Source organism: Emys orbicularis, chromosome 1 (genome assembly GCF_028017835.1).
Source record: "Emys orbicularis isolate rEmyOrb1 chromosome 1, rEmyOrb1.hap1, whole genome shotgun sequence".
NCBI lineage: Eukaryota > Metazoa > Chordata > Testudines > Emydidae > Emys > Emys orbicularis.
The window spans coordinates 371,263,203-371,285,610 of record NC_088683.1 but is presented as its reverse complement, the minus strand read 5'-3'; the positions used below and the strand labels follow the sequence as shown (position 1 = coordinate 371,285,610).

Below are 22,408 nucleotides of genomic sequence, written 5' to 3'. Positions count from 1 at the left end.
ATTGCAATCTGTTTTACATAGAACCACATGACATTCAGATTAACAGACTAGACCTAGCCAGTGTCACTAGAGCACTCGTTAGATGGAGTGAGAACTGGCAACTGATAGATCTTGTGGGGAGTTATCTCTAGGCTTCATCGAGTCTGTCTGGTAAAATACTGGAAGAGACTATCTGGGATGCACGTGGAAAACCCCAAATCCACAAGTTTTCAGGTGTGGACTGACAAAAAAGCTGAAATGCTCGATAAGAGCCCTTATAAGGCAACAGTGGGCATAAGCAAAGGTAAATACAAACAGGGGTGGAGAATTTAGCAGGGTAATTAGAGAATAATTATTGGGCCCAGACCAAGACCAGAACTGCCCACCTGGGTAGGGGGAGGGCTAATGCTTACAATAAAGGGGAAATGCAAAGATGTCTCAGGGTCACTCCTCGGGATGTGGGTGATACAGCTTTGCTTTGACTTTTGGCTAAGTCCCTGCTACAATAAATGGTAATCTCGTAACCGAAGACTCCGGTCTCCACGTGTTCCTGTGTGTGGGCTCAACAAGCCCAAAAATAGTGGGATCCCGGGTGAACCATCAACATAGAATCATAGAATATCAGGGTTGGAAGGGACCTCAGGAGGTCATCTAGTCCAAATCCCTGCTCAAAGCAGGACCAATTCCCAACTAAATCATCCCAGCCAGGGGTTTGTCAAGCCTGTCCTTAAAAACCTCTAAGGAAGGAGATTCCACCACCTCCCTAGGTAACCCATTCCAGTGCTTCACCACCCTCCTAGTGAAAAAGTTTTTCCTAATATCCAACCTATCCAACAGATCTCAGCAAGGAGACGTTCATGGGGAATCATCCAACAAGGGGTTTCCTAGTGGTTCAGCAAGGTCATTTTATGTCTCTAGGGGCCCATCTTAGGGGCTGGAGAGAGGTGGCTATTTCCATGTGGGATTGCCAGCTGTGATCCCTCTCCTGGAGTGAGGTGCCTAGGACACGTCAGCGCTTTCTCGTGAGAGACTCGAGAGAGACGTGGGAAACCCAGATCCAAAATCTCTGCTCTAGCTTATTTGCAGAAGAGACATAAACAGAGGACTCCCACATCCCACGTGAGTGCCCTGAGCACCAGGTAAATGGCTATTCTGGGTGGGGAGCTCAGTCTCTCCATCTGGAGCTCTTGGACAAATAAACATTCAATGGAGCAGGGATTTGAATCGGATTCTCCCACTTTCCAGGTGACGGTGTGCCATGGGGTTGATACACCTGTCTCCCTTTGGGGGGTGGATGCGGGTGGCATTTCAGCCCCTAGATTGCATCTGTAGGGCTGTCCCCAGGCTCGGATCAGAATGGCCGTGTGGCCCTAGTCGGTGATACAACCCTTGCCGTCAGAGCAGCACGGCCTAGTGGCCAGGGTCAATAACAGCTCCTGATATCAGGGCAGTGCAGCTTAGCAGACAGAATTAATAGTGCTAGTGAGCTGGGCCATCACCACAGAAGGGGTGGTGGCCAAGATAGGGGGATCCGGTCCCTTCATCTCCATCAGGTCTGAACCTAGGGCCCTGATGGTGGCAGGGTTGCCCACCACCTGCTTGACAGGAAGCCTAGTGAAACACATCTCCAGTTCTGCAGCCACTTCCCCTCCAAGTTTCCTGGGTCACTTCCTAACCAATTCTCTGCAGTTTGCCATCCCGGGGTCTCTGTGGTCTCTCCCCTCTCTGTGGCATCTAAAGCCTGTGTGTAGGGCTCTGTCTCCTGCTGTCTGGCCTCCGTGTCTTGGAATCAGCAGCAAACCTCCTTCCTCATTGGTGGTCAGCCACGACTGAGCTGCTCGGTGGCCTTTTATAGCCTGTCTACAGTTTGAGCATGTTCAGCAGAGCCGAGGGGGTGTGGCCTCCTTGGCCAAGAGCGAAGGTTTATCAACCCCCACTGCACTGGTGCAGGGTTGAAATACCCCATCACAAGGCACTAAACCACTGGGCTTGGGGACATTATGGGGGTGCACAAACATGGATGCACATGTGCACACACACACAGGGACCCATGTGTACACACACACAACCATGTGCACACACACACACGGACCCATGTGTACACACACTCAACCATGTGCACACACATATATGGACCCACAGGCACACACACATGGATCCACATGCACAAAGACGCAAGGACGCACGTGCACACATATACGCGGACGCATGTGCACAGACACAGATGGGCCCACATAAGCACACACACACACAAATTCACGTGCACACACACATACAGGTTCACACTCAAATGTGGATGGACGTGCACACACACAGATGCACATGCACAGATACACACACGGGTTCATGTGCAAAAACACACATGGACCCATGTGCACAAACACACACATGGATGCACATGCACACACACATTCCCAACCTGCAAGGCCCCATCCAGGAGGCAGGGTCTGAGAACCCTGCTCGGGAGATGGGGGGGGGGAGACACCTCACTGGAGAATCCCACCAGAACTGAGGCCTGAGTGAAGACTCTGAGCAGCTCATTAGCTGTGGGGCAGCGTCAGCACACAGGCTGCTTTGTGCAGGCTACTGGTGGAACCGTAGGCTCCTGCAGGGTCAGGCAGAAGATGAGCCGGGGTTTGAGAAAGGCAGTGGCACCGAAGTTCAGTATTTACCTGAGCGCCTTTGTGGATCCAGTGGCTCTAGTGTCCCAGCTGCTTGCCCTGCTAGAACCTGGGCAATGTCCCTTTCTTAGGTGGCTAGCAGCTGTAGCACCATCATGGGACGAGAACGTGTTGTATGATTGAATATGACCATTGTTATGATTGTTGCTACCATGATTATACAATTGCAACAAATGTTGTACATAATATGTCCTGTCAGGTGTCAATGGGAAAGCTCTGATTTGCTAAGTGTGATTATCCTGTTTATGTACATGTATCATCTTTGTGTCTGAAGTTATGGTTATTGTTGCTGTACTGGTATGAGAGGAACAGTGCAAGTTCATAGCCAGAGCAATGGTGCTGGGAGGGACTCCTAGTTTTTTATTCTCAGCTCTGCCACCGACTCATTGTGTGGCCTTGGGTAAATCACTTTACCTCTGTGTGGCTCAGTCGGTTCATGACATGGGGAGAACACTGCCTAGCTAAAGAGCTTCTAGATGTAGTGACTAAAAGCATCATGCAGAGCTTACATTAGACTAAGCTTCCCTGTTCAGCTTCAGGCCCTGGGCAATGGGTGGCCTGTAGTTCAAGATAAGGTGCTATGTACGTGTATAAATAGCCAGCTAATGGCAGATGTGTCATTTATCTCCCTCCCTGTGAGCTACAGAACCCACCCCAGGCTCTGCCCGACAACCCATGATCCCAGGTATCCCAGCTAACAAAGGGGATTATCCTGCAGCCTCTCTCAGCTGTTGTCCTTCTACTGTCAAATTTGATTCCTTGCCCTGCCCCCAAGTCCTGGCTCAGGGCAAAGAGCTCCCAGAACCATCCCCACAGTGTGGTCTCTTTCGTTGGGAATTTGTAGCTGACTAATAGGGGCAGGGTCTTGGGGGAATAGGGAGAGAAAAGGGGGAGAAGGAGGCTGTGCTATGAGGGAAGAGGACAGGCCAGGGGCAGGGCGTCAGGGGTCTAGTTACCAGCAATAAGAAAGGTGGAAGCCCTATGAGTTAATGAGTTCTACGTAAATGAATTCCCTAGTTTGTCACCCTGAGACAGCACAGTAAGGCCAGAAAAGGTATTAATGTCTCTTTTTCTGCCTCATCAGTGATTCAGGGGAAAGGGCCCAGCACCATGTCACCAGCCAGCTCTGCACAGAGCTCGGTCTAAGAACCAGAGCACCAGGAGAAAACTTTAGGTCCCTTTATGAGTAAAGAGCCGGAGCAGCCTGTCCCGGATCTGTTTGGTCCTCACCCCGTAGATAATGGGGTTTAGCATGGGGGGCATCAGAAGGTAAACGCTGGCCATGAGAACGTGGAAATGCAGGGCCATATTCTTGCCAAACCGGTACGTGAGGGCGGAGAAGAGACATGGGATGTAGAAGGCTAAGATGACACAGAGGTGGGAGCCGCAGGTCCCAAAAGTCTTGAGCCGGGCGTCCTTTTTGGGGAGGCTGAAGATGGCCCTGAGGATCTGGGTATAGGACACAGCAATAAAAAACAGGTCCAGACCGAATACACAGAATACCACAGAGAGGCTGTAGTAATTACTGACATGGATTTCCGCACAGGCCAGCTTCACCACGGCCATGTGCTCACAGTACAAGTGGGGTATGATGTTGGTTCTGCAATATGGCCACTGCCTTGCCAGTAGAACATAGGGGAGCACAAGAATGCTGCCACGCAGCACCACACCCACTCCAATCTTGGCCACTACGGGGTTTGTCAGGATGGTGGAATGTCTCAGGGGATCACAGATGGCCACATAGCGATCCAAAGCCATGGCCACAAAGATCCCAGACTCCGTTACTAAGAAGCAGTGAATGAAGTACATCTGGGTGAGGCAGGCACTGAAATCGATTTCCCTGGAATTGAACCAGAAGATGCTCAGCATTTTGGGCAGGGTGGACGTGGACAGGACCAGGTCGGTGATGGCCAGCATGCAGAGGAAATAGTACATGGGCTCATGGAGGCTTGGCTCCCTCTTCACAATGAAGAAAATAGTGAAGTTCCCCAAGACGGCTATGGCGTACATTGCACAGAAGGGGATGGAGATCCAGACGTGGACCGCCTCCAGGCCAGGAATGCCCAGCAGGATGAAGGTGGAGAGGTTAGCAAAGTCGGTTGTGTTGGAATCTGACATGAAGTAGTGGAGAATGTGTCCAACTCTGAGGCAGAACGGTGTCTCCTGGATGTACTGTATGTTTCACTGACTTCCTTTATGTGCCCAGGGTCTAGGGTGATGGTCGCAGTACAAATGCCTGTATGGAGAGACAATATTAATATTACACACTGTGAAATAAACTATGAACTGACCATACTAATGCCAATTCTATATTTTATGATGCTCCATGCATCAATAATTCCCACACATTGTGGTTGGGGCAACCTTAATAGGCAGCAACATTAAATACGAGTGTGGATACTTTCTTCGTCTGTATGAAGTGCAAGCTGGTCTCCATATTGGAAGAGAAGGTTAAAGGACTAAAAAACCAAGTATCATCCCTGCGTTGCATCGGAGAAAATGAAGATTTTCTGGATAGAAGTCAATGTTTCATTCTGGAAGAAAAACGTGCCAAAGAATCAGAGTTTACAGTGCAGAATGGTGAAGAATATTGGCAGATTGTGACCTCCAGAAGAAGAAAGAGGAGAACCTACACACCCCCAATGCAGAAAGAGGTGCACAACCATTTTCAGGCTCTCTGCACAGGTACTACTGTGGAGAAGGATTTGGAAGAGCCCTCTGAGGGAAGGGATCAGATGGAGACCCCAATGGCCAAAAGGCATTGGATGTATTGTCCTAGGAATGGGGCAGCCATGACCGCCACTCCCAAAGAGAGGAGACGGGTGGTGGTGGTCATGGACTCCTTCCTAAGGGGGACGGAGTTATCCATCTGCTGACCAGACAGGGAGACTCGAGAAGTGTGCTTCTTGCCTGGAGCTAGAATCCAGGATGTGACGGAGTGTTTGCTGATACTGATCAAGACCTCGGACCGCTACCCCTTCCTACTTCTCCACGTGGGCACCAATGGTACTGCCAAGAATGTCCTTTAGCGGATCACTGCAGACTACGTGGCTCTGGGAAGAAGGATAAAGGAGTTTGAGGCGCAAGTCATGTTCTCGTCCATCCTCTCTGTTGAAGGAAAAGGCCCACGTTGGGATTGTCGAATTGTAGAGGTGAGTGCGTGGTTACCCAGGTGGTGTCAGAGAGAGGGCTTTGGATTCTTTGACCATGGGATGTTGTTCCAGGAATAAGGATTGCTAGGGACAGTTGGGATCCACCTAACAAAGAGAGGGAAGTATCAGAGGGGTAGCCGTGTTAGTCTGAATCTGTAAAAAGCAACAGAGGGTCCTGTGGCACCTTTAAGACTAACAGAAGTATTGGGAGCATAAGCTTTCGTGGGTAAGAACCTCACTTCTTCAGATGCAAGTAATGGAAATCTCCAGAGGCAGGTATAAATCAGTGTGGAGATAACGAGGTTAGTTCAATCAGGGAGGGTGAGGTGCTCTGCTAGCAGTTAAGGTGTGAACACCAAGGGAGGAGAAACTGCTTCTGTAGTTGGATAGCCATTCACAGTCTTTGTTTAATCCTGATCTGATGGTGTCAAATTTGCAAATGAACTGGAGCTCAGCAGTTTCTCTTTGGAGTCTGGTCCTGAAGTCTTTTTGCTGTAAGATGGCTACCTTAACATCTGCTATTGTGTGGCCAGGGAGGTTGAAGTGTTCTCCTACAGGTTTTTGTATATTGCCATTCCTGATATCTGACTTGTGTCCATTTATCCTCTTGCGTAGTGACTGTCCAGTTTGGCCAATGTACATAGCAGAGGGGCATTGCTGGCACATGATGGCATATATAACATTGGTGGACGTGCAGGTGAATGAGCTGGTGATGTTGTAGCTGAACATCACCGGCTCATTCACCTGCACGTCCACCAATGTTATATATGCCATCATGTGCCAGCAATGCCCCTCTGCTATGTACATTGGCCAAACTGGACAGTCACTACGCAAGAGGATAAATGGACACAAGTCAGATATCAGGAATGGCAATATACAAAAACCTGTAGGAGAACACTTTAACCTCCCTGGCCACACAATAGCAGATGTTAAGGTAGCCATCTTACAGCAAAAAAACTTCAGGACCAGACTCCAAAGAGAAACTGCTGAGCTCCAGTTCATTTGCAAATTTGACACCATCAGATCAGGATTAAACAAAGACTGTGAATGGCTATCCAACTACAGAAGCAGTTTCTCCTCCCTTGGTGTTCACACCTCTACTGCTAGCAGAGCACCTCACCCTCCCTGATTGAACTAACCTCGTTATCTCCACACTGATTTATACCTGCCTCTGGAGATTTCCATTACTTGCATCTGAAGAAGTGAGGTTCTTACCCACGAAAGCTTATGCTCCCAATACTTCTGTTAGTCTTAAAGGTGCCACAGGACCCTCTGTTGCTTTTTAAAGAGAGGGAAGAGCATCTTTTCAGGCAGGCTTGCTAACCTAGTAAGGAGGGCTTTAAACTAGGTTCACCAGGGGATGGTGACCTAAGCCCAGAGGTAAGCGGGGAAGTGGGATACTGGGAGGAAACACAAGGAGGAGGGTACAAGATGGGAAGCCTCCTGATTCATACTGAGAAAGTAGCGCAATTGGCTAGTTATCTTAGGTGCATGTATATGAACGCAAGAAGCCTGGGGAACAAGCAGGAAGACCTGGAAGTCCTGGCACAATCAAGGAACTATGCTGTGATTGGAATAACAGAAATTCCGTGGGGCAGTTCACATGACTGGAGCACTGTCATGGATGGGTACAAACTGTTCAGGAAGGACAGGCATCGGAAGAAAGGTGGAGGAGTTGCATTGTATGTAAGAGAGTGGTATGGAGGAAAGCCTGTTGAGAGTCTTTAAATTTAGAGGCGAGAGCAACAAGGGTGATATTGTGGTGGGCATGTGCTATAGACATGAGCAATATAGTAGTTCACAGACAATCATGGACATTTTTGGAGAGAGTTGGGGACAACTTCCTGGTACAAGTGCTGGAGGAACCAACTAGGGGCCGTGCTCCTCTTGACCTGCTGCTTCCAAACAGGGAAAAAATGGTAGGGGAAGTAGAAGTGGGTGGCAACCTAGGCAGCAGTGACCATGATACGGTTGAGTTCAGGATCCTGAGAAAAGAAAGAAAGGAGAGTAGCAAAATACGGACCCTGGACTTCAGAAAAGCAGACTTTGACTCCCTTAGGGAACTGATGGGCAGGATCCCCTGGGCGGCTAATATGAGGGGGAAAGTAATCCAAAAGAGCTGGCTGTATTTTAAAGAAGCCTTATTGAGGGTGCAGGAACAACACATCATGATGTGCAGAAAGAATAGCAAATATGGCAGGTGACCAGCTTGGCTTAACAGTGAATATTCGGTAAGCTTAAACTCAAAAAGGAAGCTTACAAGAAGTAGAAGCTTGGACAGATGATTAGGGAGGAATATAAAAAACATTGCTAGAGCAGGCAGGGGTGTAATCAGGAAGGTGAAAACCCAATTGGAGTTGCAGCTAGCAAGGGATGAAAAGGATAAAAAGAAGGGTTTCTACAGGTATGTTAGCAACAAGAAGAAAGTCAGGGAAAGTGTGGGCCCCTTACTGAATGGGGAAGGCAACATAGTGACAGATTATGTGGAAAAAGCTGAAGTACTCAATGCTTTTTACCTCGGTCTTGACAGACAAGGTCAGCTCCCGGACTACTGCTCTGGGCAACACAGTATAGGGAGTAGGTGAGCAGCCCTCAGTGGTGAAAGAACATGTTAAGGACTATTTAGAAAAGCTGGACATGAACAAGTCTAAGGGTTTAGATCTAATACATCCAAGGGTGCTGAGGCAGTTGGCTGATGTGATTGCAGAGCCATGGGCCATTATCTTTGAAAACTCATGGCGATCAGGGGAGGTCCCAGACAATTGGAAAAAGACAAATATAGTGCCCATATTTTAAAAAGGGAAGAAAGAGAACCCAGGGAACTACATACAGATCAGCCTCACTTCAGTCCCAGGTAAAATTATGGAGCAGGTCCTCAAGGAATCCATTCTGAAGCACTTGAAGGAGAGGAAGGTGACTAGGAACAGTTAACATGGATTCACCAAGGGCAAGTCATGCCTGACCAACTTGATTGCCTTCTATGACGAGATAACTGGCTCTGTGGATATGGGGAAAGTGGTGGATATCATATATCTTGACTTTAGCAAAGTTTTTGATACCGTCTCCCACAGTATTCTTGCCAGCAAGTTAAAGAACTATGAATTGGATGAATGGACTATAAGCTGGCTATATTGTCGGGCTCAACGGGTAGTGATAAATGGGTTAATGTCTAGTTGGCAGCCAGTACCAAGCAGAGTGCCCCAGGAGTTGGTCCTGGGGCCAGTTTTGTTCAACATATTTATTAATGATCTGGATGATGGCATGGATTGCACCCTCAGCAAGCTCTCAGATGACACTAAGCTGGGGGGAGAGGTAGATATGCTGGAGGGTAAGGATAGGGTCCAGAGTGACCTACACAAACTGGAGGATTGGGCCAAAAGTAATCAGATGAGGTTCAACAAGGACAAGTGCAGAGTTCTGCACTTAGGACGAAAGAATCCCATGCACCGCCAAGGGCTGGGGACCGACTGGCTAAGCAGCAGTTCTGCAGGAAAGGTCTGGGGGATTACAGTGGACGAAAAGCTGGATATGAGTCAGCAGTGTGCCCTTGTTGCCAAGAAGGCCAACGGCATATTGGTCTGTATTAGCAGGAGCATTGCCAGCAGATCGAGAAAGGTGACTATTCCCCTCTATTCGGCACTGGTGAGGCCACATCTGGAGTACTGTGTCCAGTTTTGGTCCTCCCACTACAGAAAAGATGTTGACAAATTGGAGAGAGTCCAGCAGAGGGCAACGAAAATGATTAGTGGGCTGGGGCACATGACTTACAAAGAGAGACTGAGGGAACTGGGGTTATTTAGTCTGCAGAAGAGAAGACTGAGGGGGGGTTGGTTGCAGCCTTCAACTACCTGAAGGGGGTTCCAAAGAGGATGGAGCTCGACTGTTCTCAGTGGTGGCAGGTGAGCGAAAGGGAGCAATGGTCTCAAGTTGTAGTGGGAGAGGTTTAGGTTGGATATTAGGAAACACTATTTTACTAGGAGGGCGGTGAAGCACTGGAATGGGTTCCCTAGGGAGGTGGTGGAATCTCCTTCCTTAGAGGTTTTTAAGGTCAGGCTTGACAAAGCCCTGGCTGGGATGATTTAGTTGGTGTTATTCCTGCTTTGAGAAGGGGATTGCACTAGATGACCTCCTGAGCTCTCTTCCAACCCTAATATTCTATGATTCTATGATTGTTCCTTAATGTAATGAGACCTAGGCTACGGAGTCCATGCTGTAGGGAGTTCCCCATTCAGTGGCTTGCTTAAAATCTGAGAGTGGAAAAAACCACAAACCTTTGCCAAGACATGTGCCTGGGGGAAACATCCCAACTAGAACATACCTCACGGAAAAGACCTGGGTGTCACTGATAGGAGTTCAAGAGAAACACCTGCTTATTCTCAGCTGTGGCCAAAACAATGAAAATGTTTGGATGCATAAGGAATGGGATGGAGAATAACCTGCTCTAGAGATGAGCTCAGTTTGGTCACCCAGTCTCTAGAAAGGATACAGCAGACAGAAAGGGGGTTTCCAAGACAGGCTCTGGGGATGGGGGAAGCTGCCATATGCAGACAGACTGAAAAGTCTTGGACTGTTTAATTTAGAGAAGAGACAAATAAGGGGGAATATGAAGAAAGGGAGGAAAATAAAGAATGGATGGAAGAAAAAGAGAACTGTTCCCAACCTGTAATATCTATAGACACTTAGTGCTTCATGAGGGCTATTTCACTAAAGCTGAAACAAATTATCAGGAAAACTAATTGGGAGTAAAAATTTATACAGCAAATTGGGAATGAAAATTGGGAATTCTTTAAGAAGAGTTTATTGGATAGCTAAAAACCACAATTCCCTAGTGAAGAAAGTGTACATCTTTGGCTAACCACACAGTTCAAAGGCAAAGGGAAGGTAGCAATAATGGGGGATGGGGAATCAATATATAACACATGAAAAAAAGGGAAAAAAGATAGCAAGCAATACAAATTGAAAGTTTTGAAAATCCATAAGGGACATTAAAGACCTTAGGGAAAAATCCATGCTTGGCAGAGGTAAGGATCGCAAAAAGGAAAAGGAAACTTGTTAATGTTGCAGAAAAGATAAATGTCTTCAAGAAATAATTTTGTTTTGCATTTAGAAAGAAGCAGTATGAGGTACTCATATCACGAGAGGATCAATTACTTTCCAGTCCATTAGCAGTCAAGAAGGGTGTTAAACAGCATTTCCAGTAGAACCTTAGCGTTATGAACACTACAATTACCAAGTGACCGATGAACCACACATCTCATTCTAAACCAGAAGAACACAATGGGGGCGAGGGGTGGGGGGAGAATACAGGACATTTATGTGTTCAGTGTAAACTATTAAAAAATGAAGGGAAATTTGAAAAAAAAAGATTTGACAAATTAGGAAAGAGTGGAAAGCTTGTATGGGATTAGTAACTATATGCTTCATGGAAAACTGATTTTGTCAAATCAACCCGATTTCATCCCTTAATGAGAGTACATGTTTGGTTGTTTAAGGAAAGTACACAGGTGCAATAAACTTCAATATCTCTGAGGCATTTGGTTTAGTAGGTGAAAACATTCAGATGAAAAAATGGAACATTGTACAATATCAGTAGAGCAAACTGGCTAACTGACAGATCTCATAAAGCAGTTGTCAATGGGTCATTGCCGGCAAATAGGGGTGTTTCTAGTGGGGTTCTGCAGAGATCAGTTCTAGACCCGATGATATTCAATATTTTCGTCAATGATCTGGAAGCAAACAGAAAATCAGTGGAGATAAAATTTGCGGACGACCCAAAGATTGGCAGAGTGGTTACAATGAGGAGGCCAGGGCAGGCATGCTGATTATTCTGAAGCATTTGGTGAGCTGGTCCCATGCAAACAAGATGTTTTAATACACTGAATTGCAAAGTGATCCTCTCGGAATAGGGAATGCAGGCCCGACCCACAGACTAGGGAACTGTATTATGGAATGTAAGGATCCTATGTGACCGCGGGTGCCTGGGGCAGCCCCTCACTGGAAATGCAAAGGTCAAGGCAGGCTGGAAAAGGGAGAGCAGGTACACCCAGACTGGTAGGTAACACTGAAGTTAATCCTCCCAACCAGTCACAAACTGTGCTTCTGATCCCCACCCTGGTTATCAAGAGGCAATAAAAGGGAGTCACACTGTCCCCTTATTGCATTCCAGTCTCTGGCCACCAACCACATCTACGTCCAGTAGAGTGAAAAGTCACATACATACAAAGGTTCAAAGTCCATGTATCAGGTTCTTAGCAGTTCTGGTGCATTTGCTGCCTTGAAAGTCCCTCTGAAACACATCCACAGCTTGGATGGGTCATTCAGTCCTTTGTTCAGAGCTTTCTTTGTAGAAAGGTTATTCCAGAGGTAAGAAACAGGAATGAAGACAAGAAGCACTAGGAGGGTGGTGAAGCACTGGAATGGGTTACCTAGGGATGTGGTGGAAACTCGATCCTTTGAAGTTTTTAAGGCCCGGCATGACAAAGCCCTGGCTGGGATTATTTAGTTAGTGTTGGTCCTGCTTTGAGCAGGGGGTTGTACTATATGACCTCCTGAGGTCTCTTCCAACCCTGATATTCAATGATTCTAAGCAGGAATGAAGACAAAATGGAAAAGATGCAGTCGCCCTTATAGTCTTTTGCTACAGAATTGTTTCCACTTTGCATCACCAATGTATAGAAATTATGTAGAGCAATGGTCACCTGGAGCTTCTATCATTCGATCCTGGTCACAGGCAGGCTCTCTCTCCCTGCCTGGCCCCCAGAAGCAGCCGGCTGTCTGAGTGCAGGCATGTCTCTGCTCTGTAGCACCTGCCCCCACCCCCAGCACTGTCCAAGCAGCTCACATTGGCCTGCTTCCATTGGCAAGGGCAGCAGTGCAACATATGGAGACCCACTCTCCCCTCCCCCCAGAGGCTGCATGCAGAGACCAGCCTGCCCTCTGACAGCCAGATGTTTCCAGGACTGGCGTGGGGCCAGCCAGCCAGAGACAGCCTTTTTGACTCCTGCTGTGCTGCCAACTGGGAGCTGCCTGTGGTAAGCGCCTCCCTGCCGGAGCTTGTACCACCACACCCTGTGCCAGCCCTGAGTCCAAACCCAAACTCCCTCCCAGAGCCCACACCCCTTACCCCCTCCTGCACTCAACACTCTACCCCAAACTAGAGCCCCCTCCTGCACCCAGAGTGTTGGGGTGCAGGAGGGAGTGAGGGGTGTGGGCCCTGGGAGGGAGTTTGGGTGCAGGAGGGGGCTCCAGGCTGGGGAAAACTCCCTCCCAGAGCCTGAACCCCTCACTCCCTCCTGCACCTGAACCCCCTGCCCCAGCCCAGAACCCCCTTCTACACCCAAACTCCCTTACAGAACTTTCACCCCTCACTTCTGCACCCCAACATACTGCTGCAGGCTCTGCCAAGAGCCCCTTCCCATATTCTGAACTTCTTGGCCCAAGCCCAGAGCCTACACCCCCTTCAGCACCCCAACACCCTGCCCCAGCCAGATGAAAATGAGTGAGGGTGGGGCAGAGCATGGGTGTGTGTGCAGTGGGCGGGGTTTGGGGAAGGGTTGGGGCCTCATAGAAGGGGCAGGGTAGATCCTGGGTTGCCCTTAAATCAAAAAAGTGAACTTGTGCATAGAAAGCTTGGAGACCACTGATGTAGAGAAACTGGGAAGTATCCAGTGGTGAGAGACAAAGGTGATCCAAGGCATGGAATGCAAGCCATAGGAGCAAAGGCTGAAGGAACTGAGTATGTTTAGTTGGGGGGGGGAAAGGTGTGTGACATTCTATACTTTGGGGGAGCACCATGTAACCCCCATATCCCTCATTTTTATATAATTGCAATTTTGCATCCAAAGCATGCCATGTAAGGTATCAGGGGAAAGGTTATGATCTGCTGAAAATCATTTCCCTATCCATATATGTATATATCAATAATGCATATGAAGTTATGAGATTGTGTTGTATGGTTATCAATAAAACATGCTAAAAGTTGGGGAATCAGCCAGATATTGGCTCCCCAGAGGCAACAGAAAGGAAAATAACCAATGCCCAGGCGGGGTGTCAAACAACCATCAACAGCCATTGTCCAGCAAGGGAGCTATAATTCAAAGACTCACCTGCACGAGGCCACACCAGGGGAATTGCCCAACCTTGCCTGGAGACTCAGCAATGCCCACCAGACATGCCTGGACGTGTGTTCTACAAGCACATGGACTAAGGGTATAAAACAGGACCCAGGACCCTAAGCATTTGCCTTTCCCCTGCCCCCAGCTATGCTGCAAGCAACCATGACACTCAAAAGACTGAAGAGCCCAAAAGAGGCACTGGCCCAGGCTTCAAGGGTGAAACCTGTGTGCTATGAACTGCAATGCCCAGTGGGGTGAGAAAAACTGCTTAATCTATATGTTGCCCATTCCAATAGAGTTGAGAGTTTAGACTGCATGCTTATCTTTTATTTCTTTGGTAACGAATTCTGACTTTTTTCCCTTTCTCTTATAGTCTCTTAAGATCTAGCTTTTGTAGTCAATAAACTTATTTTTCTGTTTATCTTTACCAGTGAGTTTGCCTGAAGTGTTTTAACAAAGGCTGATGTACATCCACTTTCCATTGATGAAGTGGGGAACCAATTAATAAAGATGATATATTCCTGAGCTAGAGTGCTGGGGAAGCTGGGGGGATTTGGCTGGTGCCTTTCTCTGTGTGATTCAGGAGTGGCTCTGGGCGCATTCATGCAATCTAGCTGGATATTGGGCTTCACATGTGGTTGTGCTGAGTGTTAGCAGCACCTGGCGGGGTTTGCTGCTTGTCACTAGCAAAGCATTGTGAGAGACAGCCCAGGCTGGAGAGTTCAGGGGGCACTGCGCTCCCACAGTCCCAGGCTACACCCAGTCGACCCTGTCACACGGAGATTGAAGGGGGACATGACAGCTGTCTGCAGATACATGAAAGGCTACCAGAAAAAAAAAAGATGGAGAAAAATTGTTCCCTTTTGCCGCAGAGTTCAGGACAAGAGGCAATCTGAAATCTCAGGAAAAACTTCCTAACTGTAAGAACAGGAGGACAATGGAACAGATGCCTTGGGAGGTCATGGAAGCTCCTTCGCTGGAGGTTTTTCAGCGGGGGCTGGACAGTCATCTGTCTGTGATGGTTTAGACACAACAAATCCTGCATCTTGGCAGGGAGTTAGACTAGATGACCATTGCGGTCCCTTCACACTCTCTGGCTCTAAAATTCTATTAGATAAATACCTACAGAAGACCAGGCCTTAGTCACACAAGTTATAGAGCTCAATACAGGGATAACTGCGTGACATTTAATAGCCAGTGTTATACAGATCAGACTGGAAGATGTAATGGTCCCTTCTGATCTTAAGCCCCATGAATCCATTGAAAGAGAAAGTTGATCAGGCATGTATATTTACTGTCTCTCACAACACTTGAACAAGGGAACATTCAATTACATTGGAAGTCTGAACATATAATACTGATAAAATAAATGTTTTTACATAATCCCTATTTGGCCTGAGGAACTCCTGCCAATACATTATTGGAACAAACTGCTTAGCTGAATGGGGCTCACAAATGGATTGGCCTTTTAGGTGGCACCATCTTTATTTAAGGTGGTCTGACACCTTCAATTAGAAGCACTCATTTTCAGTTGCTTATAACTTTGCCAAACTTTTAACGTTTGGAGTGAAATTTCCCATGTGGGGTGTCTGCTTCCAGATGATTATTTTTTTGAAAGTTTCAGGCATAACAATTCAGCCAACTTCTGGAATGAAGCCAGGAGATAAGCTGTCTTGCCCATGTTTAAAAATCTTTATAATTGTTCGAGTTTCTAGCAGATAAAAGTCAGGTAACAGCCCCCCTCTCCTGCCCCCTTTAGCAGTGAGATCACTGAAATGCATAGCTGGGTCCTGAGATCTTTACTCAGTTCTTACTCCAAGGGCAGTTTGCCTGAGTGGGGTCTGAGTAAACTACGTGCTATGGCTTCAAAAATTGGCTTTCTATTGTACACCTACTAACACCTTTCATCCTGAGAGATCCCCCATGCCACTGAAATGCAGCCACCTCCGGGCTTGAGGTCATCAGCTGGGGGGCACAATAAAGATGGACATTTTGGCTTATGTCACTGGTACAAACTCATCACCTGTGGCTAGCAGCCTGGGAGGTTTAATGACAGTGAAGATTAAAAGGACCACAGACTTACTCTCTGTCCCATCACGCCCACGTCGCACTGGGTTGTCAAGCAGGTGATCTCCTCAGAAGAGATGGGTATCTGTGAATTCTGAGAGGAAAGTGTCCTCCCAGAGAATCCCCTTCAGGTAGCCATGTCCCACACCTCTTTCTCGACAGCATCTACAGCAACATCCCAAGCCGAGAGACAACACAGGTGTGTGCACCATATATAATATAGATCTGTGCAATCCCAGTGAGGTTTGCTCAGCCTCTCGGTTCAAAGCAGCATCTGGATGTAAACAGGCTGGAGACTAGAGACACTCTAGCCAATCTTTCTCTTTCCATGTCTATGCTTCTGTGCTGTTTATCCAGTTTTAGGAGTAAACAGTAATTAAGGGAACTTCCCAAAGGGAGATGAGAACTCTTGAGCTCTCTGCTGAGTCAGAGAGGAATTGGCTGCTCTGTGCATTTGTGTATATTTAATAACTATAGTTGATTAGTAAGAAAACTAGAGCTAATGCCTAGATCTCCATAGGGTTAAATGCCCAGAATGGATGGGTAGACAGTAGACTGACAGATCTGGAGGAAAATGACTAAGGGGAGACACGAACACTTACTTCAGGCACATGGGGCTGTCTCTAAGGGATCAGAGATCAGTAATTCTTATCAGTAACTATCATCATAATGTGAAGCATCTTTCATTGAAGGATCTTCAAAACACTTAGCAAAGGAAAGTCCTTATGAACATATCTCAATTATATGGACAGGTAAACTGCGGCCCAGGGATACGTGACTTGGCCAAGGTCATACAGAGAGTGACAGACAGAACCAGGAGTCCTGTCTTCCCTGCCATAATTACAGTCTCTCCGTTAGTAACTGTCTGTATGACAAGAGGGACATGGGCTTATTTGTTGGGTGGGTGTGACGGACTTCCCTGGAGCACAGCCAGGAACTTGGGTACCACTGAACCATCTGGCATGCCAATCTGGGCCATCTCTCACACTGTGTGCCTGTGACAAGCTGCAATCCTCTCCAGGCCTTGCACTTACTCAGCCATACACAGACAGGGTCAGACCCAGTTGCAGTTACATGAATGCTTTCACTAGCCAAGCATGAACCCACAATAGAAAGATGCCAGCCAATTCCCCGGAACTCCCCAGCCTAGGACTCGGGAGATGTATCATCTTGCTGTGATCAGAAGCCTGACCAGTGTAAGTTTATTACCCAGTCTGCCACTCCCTCAGTGTGGAGACGACAATGCACCAGCCCCTCTTCCTGAGCACATTTTAAGTGATTATATTAATAAATCAAAATTGGTGTGGGGGAATAGGCCTGGCTGGCCTCCCTTGCACCGATCAGAACATCGGCGAAGACTCGTCATATAGGCCCGCCCTGCAGGCCACAAGCCTGAACTAGGCTAAGTGACACAGCCTCCTGCCAAACTCGGTCAAGGGTGATGACCAGAGGAGGGATGGGGGGGCCAAGGAGGGAAAGAATAAAAAGCCCCAGCAGCAGCACTAATGAAATATGTTCATGGCTGATAAAATATAATAACCGCTTGTGTGAAGCAATAGTTAACTTTAGCTGAATGTAAACTGTCTAAATGCAGCTTCTCCTTTGGGTGATCTGTGACCCCCCCTCCCCCCATGATTCCAGCTAAATGCAAGGTAGCCAATCATGGTTCTCTTCTGGGTGCTCTGTGACCTCCCCGAATTTCTAGCTAAATGCAAACTGACTAATCACGCTCCTTCTTTGGGCATCCTGTCAACCCCTCCCCGATACACTGACCATAACGCCCCATAAGGTACCATGCACTCTTCCGAGAATGTACCCTAGCTGGTGCCAAGTTTTAACTGCATCAGGCTTCTCGAGAAGCCCCCCACCCAATATGCACCCAATTCTCAGAAAAATAATGAGGAAGGTACCGAGAAAGGGAAAAGACCCCAACTCTTTTATTTTTGTAAATGACATACTATGTTTGCGGTTTGTAAGAATAAAGGCAGCCTGTGAGCTGTGATAGGGTGTGGTAGTTTTTGGACTGTTACCCCAACGCGTTGGTATGTATTGCAATAAACTGGCCTCAGGCTTGAGTCTGTGAACTAAAATCAATGTGTGGGTGACTTTTTCCACGACATTGGTTACCAAAGAAATAAAGACAAGTACAAACTAAGGCACAAGATGGAGTCCAGTGTCACATGAGATGGTCACATGCCCTTGCATGTTTTCATAACTTTAGGTATAACAGTGATACATGCACACAAATTGGCTAATCATATTCAGAAATCAAAGCTTTTCCATTTTTACCTTACATGACACACTTGGTATAAAAAATATCATAATGATATCACTATAGTAATTATGGTGGTGCCAGGGTGTAGCTTTGGGGCATAGAGTGTCAAACCTCACCCCTTAGTTTACTGCCGGATTATTGGTCACTGCCTAATGCAGATGCAGTGTGCCCAAGCAGTTTTCAGATTTTGACCGTACAACTCAAAAGTGTTCCAAATATTGTAGTGTTACCCATAGGTGTTCTTGTAAAGTTCTGTGTACCTTTCAACACTTTGTAGATCAACCTAGTGATCTCAGAAGTCAGCAAGTTTGCCTTCTTCATATCAATAGAAAACATCCCTTTGTATCTGTGCAGCATTGTTAACCATTGTGCTTTCCTTGAGCGGGTCCTGCGAGAGGGTGCTCCCCATCTGCCCCTCACCCTGGCTCTCCACACTTTGTCATTGGGCCCCTGGCTCACAAACCCCCCACAGCCTCTTTCCTTCCAAAACCTGATTTAGTTGGTGTTGGTCCTGCTTTGAGCAGGGGATTGTACTAGATGACCTCATGAGGTCTCTTCCAACCCTGATATTCTATGATTCTAAAACTCAAGATGGCTGTGCGACCTGCAGCCAGTTCACTTTCATACTGCACCAAGGGAACAACTCTACTTGCTCATGTTCTACATGTTTCACTTCCTCACCCTCATGTTCCTTCCTGATACCAACTGTTGGGACCTTACACTACTGGTAAAGGGTGAGGAACACTCGTGGGCCAGCCAATATTCCACCCTGCTACCATGACTCTCCGGGGATATCTGTTGGCACTCCTTCATGGAGCCATGAGCATGGGCAGGTACCTGGCTTGGTTCACCACCATCCAAAATGCTTGCCCCTTTTGCGGCGTGAGGGAGACCCTAGCATGTTCCTATCTGGAATGCTCCAGTTTGTAGCCCCAATCCAGCTCCTCCAGAACCTCCTGTTAAGTTTCTGGCTGCAAATTTCCTCACAAGTCTTCATATATACACACCCTGTCCATAGCCTCATGAAGTCGTGAGACCCCCTCATCAACCTTCTCCCGGCCCTGGCCAAAGTAGACCTATACAATACAAGGAGTAGGATGCTGGATAGGGAGGTGCTCTGCAACTGTGGGGCCTATTTCCGTTCTTCTCTTGTCTCATGAATCTGGGCAGAGTTCCTATAGGTGGCATCTGCTGGCTCCTTAGATAGCTTTCAGGCATAGTGGGCACAGTCCGGAGTTCTCTGCTCGGTTTCCCACTCCGGATCCCTAGTTTTGAATCATAGAATCATAGAATATCAGGGTTGGAAGGGACCTCAGGAGGTATCTAGTCCAACCCCCTGCTCAAAGCAGGACCAATTCCCAACTAAATCATCCCAGCCAGGGCTTTGTCAAGCCTGACCTTAAAAACCTCTAAGGAAGGAGATTCCACCACCTCCCTAGGTAACCCATTCCAGTGCTTCACCACCCTCCTAGTGAAAATGTTTTTCCTAATATCCAACCTAAACCTCCTCCACTGCAACTTGAGACCATTAATCCTTGTTCTGTCATCTGCTACCACCGAGAACAGTCTAGTCCATCCTCTTTGGAACCCCCTTTCAGGTAGTTGAAAGCAGCTATGAAATCCCCCCTCATTCTTCTCTTCCGGAGACTAAACAATCCCAGTTCCCTCAGCCTCTCCTCATAAGTCATATGCTCAAGCCCCCTAATCATTTTTGTTGCCCTCCCTGGACTCTTTCAAATTTTTCCACATCCTTTTTGTAGTGTGGGGCCCAAAACTGGACACAGTACTCCAGATGAGGCCTCACCAATGTCAAATAGAGGGGAATGATCACGTCCCTTGATCTGCTGGCAATGCCCCTACTTATACAGACCAAAATGCTATTAGCCTTCTTGGCAACAAGGGCACACTGTTGACTCACATCCAGCTTCTCATCCACTGTAACCCCTAGGTCCTTTTCTGCAGAACTGCTGCCTAGCCATTCGGTCCCTAGTCTGTAGCAGTGCATGGGATTCTTCTGTCCTAAGTGCAGGACTCTGCACTTGTCCTTTTTGAACTTCATCAGATTTCTTTTGGCCCAATCCTCCAATTTGTCTAGGTCCCTCTGTATTCTATCCCTACCCTCCAGCATATCTACCACTCCTCCCAGTTTAGTGTCATCTGGAAACTTGCTAAGGGTGCAGTCCATGCCATCCTCTAGATCATTAATGAAGATATTGAACAAAACCGGCCCTAGAACCGACCCTTGGGGCACTCCGCTTGAAACCGGCTGCCAACTAGACATGGAGCCATTGATCACTACCTGTTGAGCCCAACGATTTAGCCAGCTTTCTATCCACCTTATAGTCCATTCATCCAGCCCATACTTCTTTAACTTGCCGTCAAGAATACTGTGGGAGACCGTATCAAAAGCTTTGCTAAAGTCAAGGAATAACACGTCTACTGCTTTCCCCTCATCCACATAACCTTTAACCTCCACTTCTGACCCTGTTATTCTTTAGTTATTCCCCATATTTAGTTGGATCCCTAGTCCAGTTGCTCCTCCCACAAGGCTGGGGGAGGGGCCTTTAGATGTGGGCAGGCTCCCACCCATCCTCCTCCTGGAATTCAATCATTCATTCTATAAGTTTCAGGGGTAATCTGAAATTGTTTCAAAACCATTTCTTTGAATTTACAATAATCTAAAGTATCCTTAATAGGTGTTTTATTGAATATATGCAGTGATTTACTGTGCGCTGTGACATTGCAGTTCATATGCTTTATGAAAAAATGCTTATGAATATGAATATGACATAACTGGAATATGCTTTATGTGAAATACCTCTTGTAAAATCTCATTGAAACAGTTGCTATGTACTGAATTTGATTTTGCTATTTGTATGCATGTATTGTTCTTACATCTGAAGTTAGAAATATGAAGTATGAACTTGTATTACTGATGTAGTCATACCAGGTGAGGGCCATCAATGGTGCATTAGGCATTTGATGGCTCCAATTTACCAGGACAATTGGCTGCAAATGGCCTTGTTTACCTGCAAGCCTTCCTGTGTAAGTGCAAGCCAGCCCATGGGTAATGGAGATTGGGGTCTTTCAGGGACATGTGACCATGTCACCTGATACTGGAATATATCTTAAATCTTGTACTTTTCCATGGGAAGTTGGGGAGGGGGTCAAACTGAGACAAAGGACTCCTGCCTTTTCCAAATCTATATAAAAAGGGGCAGTCAGTCAGGAGGAAACCCCCTGTTTACCACCTAAAATGTCTGCTGGAACTAACAAAGACTGAACGAGGGGGAAGGATTGGTCCCAGACTAGGAATGAGTCTATTCTGTAAAAGAAGATTATTGTAACATCTTGGAGAGTGAGATAGTGCAGTAATCATGTTCTTAGTGTAACAATCTTTGCCTTGCGTGTTTGTTTTATTTTGCTTAGTAACTTTCTTTGTTCTGTCTGTTATTACTTAAAACCACCTAAATCCTACTTTTTATACTTAATAAAAACACCTTTGTTTATTAATAAACCCAGTGTTAGTAACTGTTACCTAGGGAGGCAGACAGTTTGTGTATCTCTCTCTTAGTAACTGTTACCTAGGGAGGCAGACAGTTTGTGTATCTCTCTCTTTCAATGATAAAGAGGAGAAACAACATGAACTTATACTGTATAACATTTTATACATTGTAAGATGAATGTGTCTGGGGTTTGGTTTCATTGTGGCTGGGTGCCTGAGTGCTGGAGACAGGTATCCTGCTGGGCTGGTTTCAGTTGGGATCTGCAGCTTTTGGGGTGTGGCCCATACCCTGGTCTGTGTTGTAGCAGGCTAGTGTGTTTGGCTCAACAATACAGGTTTCTGGGTGACCAGGCTGGCAGGTAAAATGGGCTCAGAGGTAATTTCAGCACATCAGGTGACAGTCCCAAGGGGGTCTCTATGACCGAACCAATCACATAGGAATCTTCTGGTCATCAGGAATCTTATGAATCACACACAACCTCAAAGGAACTGAAGGATTCAGCAATATCACCTACCTCATTGTATGCAGAACACAAGCTGTTCCCATTTGTGGATTTTTGGAAAGGTGGGAATCAAAGGAGTGGGAGGGTTCTCGTTCTGCTTTTCCAGCAAGTCCAATTGGTATTTACACCCAT

The 22,408-nt window shown here is 47.0% G+C and overlaps 1 protein-coding gene across 1 annotated transcript; it reads right to left on the bottom strand.

Annotated features, from left to right (window-relative positions):
• Window positions 1-3,830: 3,830 nt before the first annotated feature.
• On the bottom strand, window positions 3,831-4,778 carry LOC135891600 (olfactory receptor 52E2-like). The gene has a single exon (XM_065419213.1). The coding sequence runs from the start codon at window positions 4,776-4,778 to the stop codon at window positions 3,831-3,833; it is 948 nt and encodes a 315-aa protein (XP_065275285.1).
• Window positions 4,779-22,408: the final 17,630 nt, after the last annotated feature.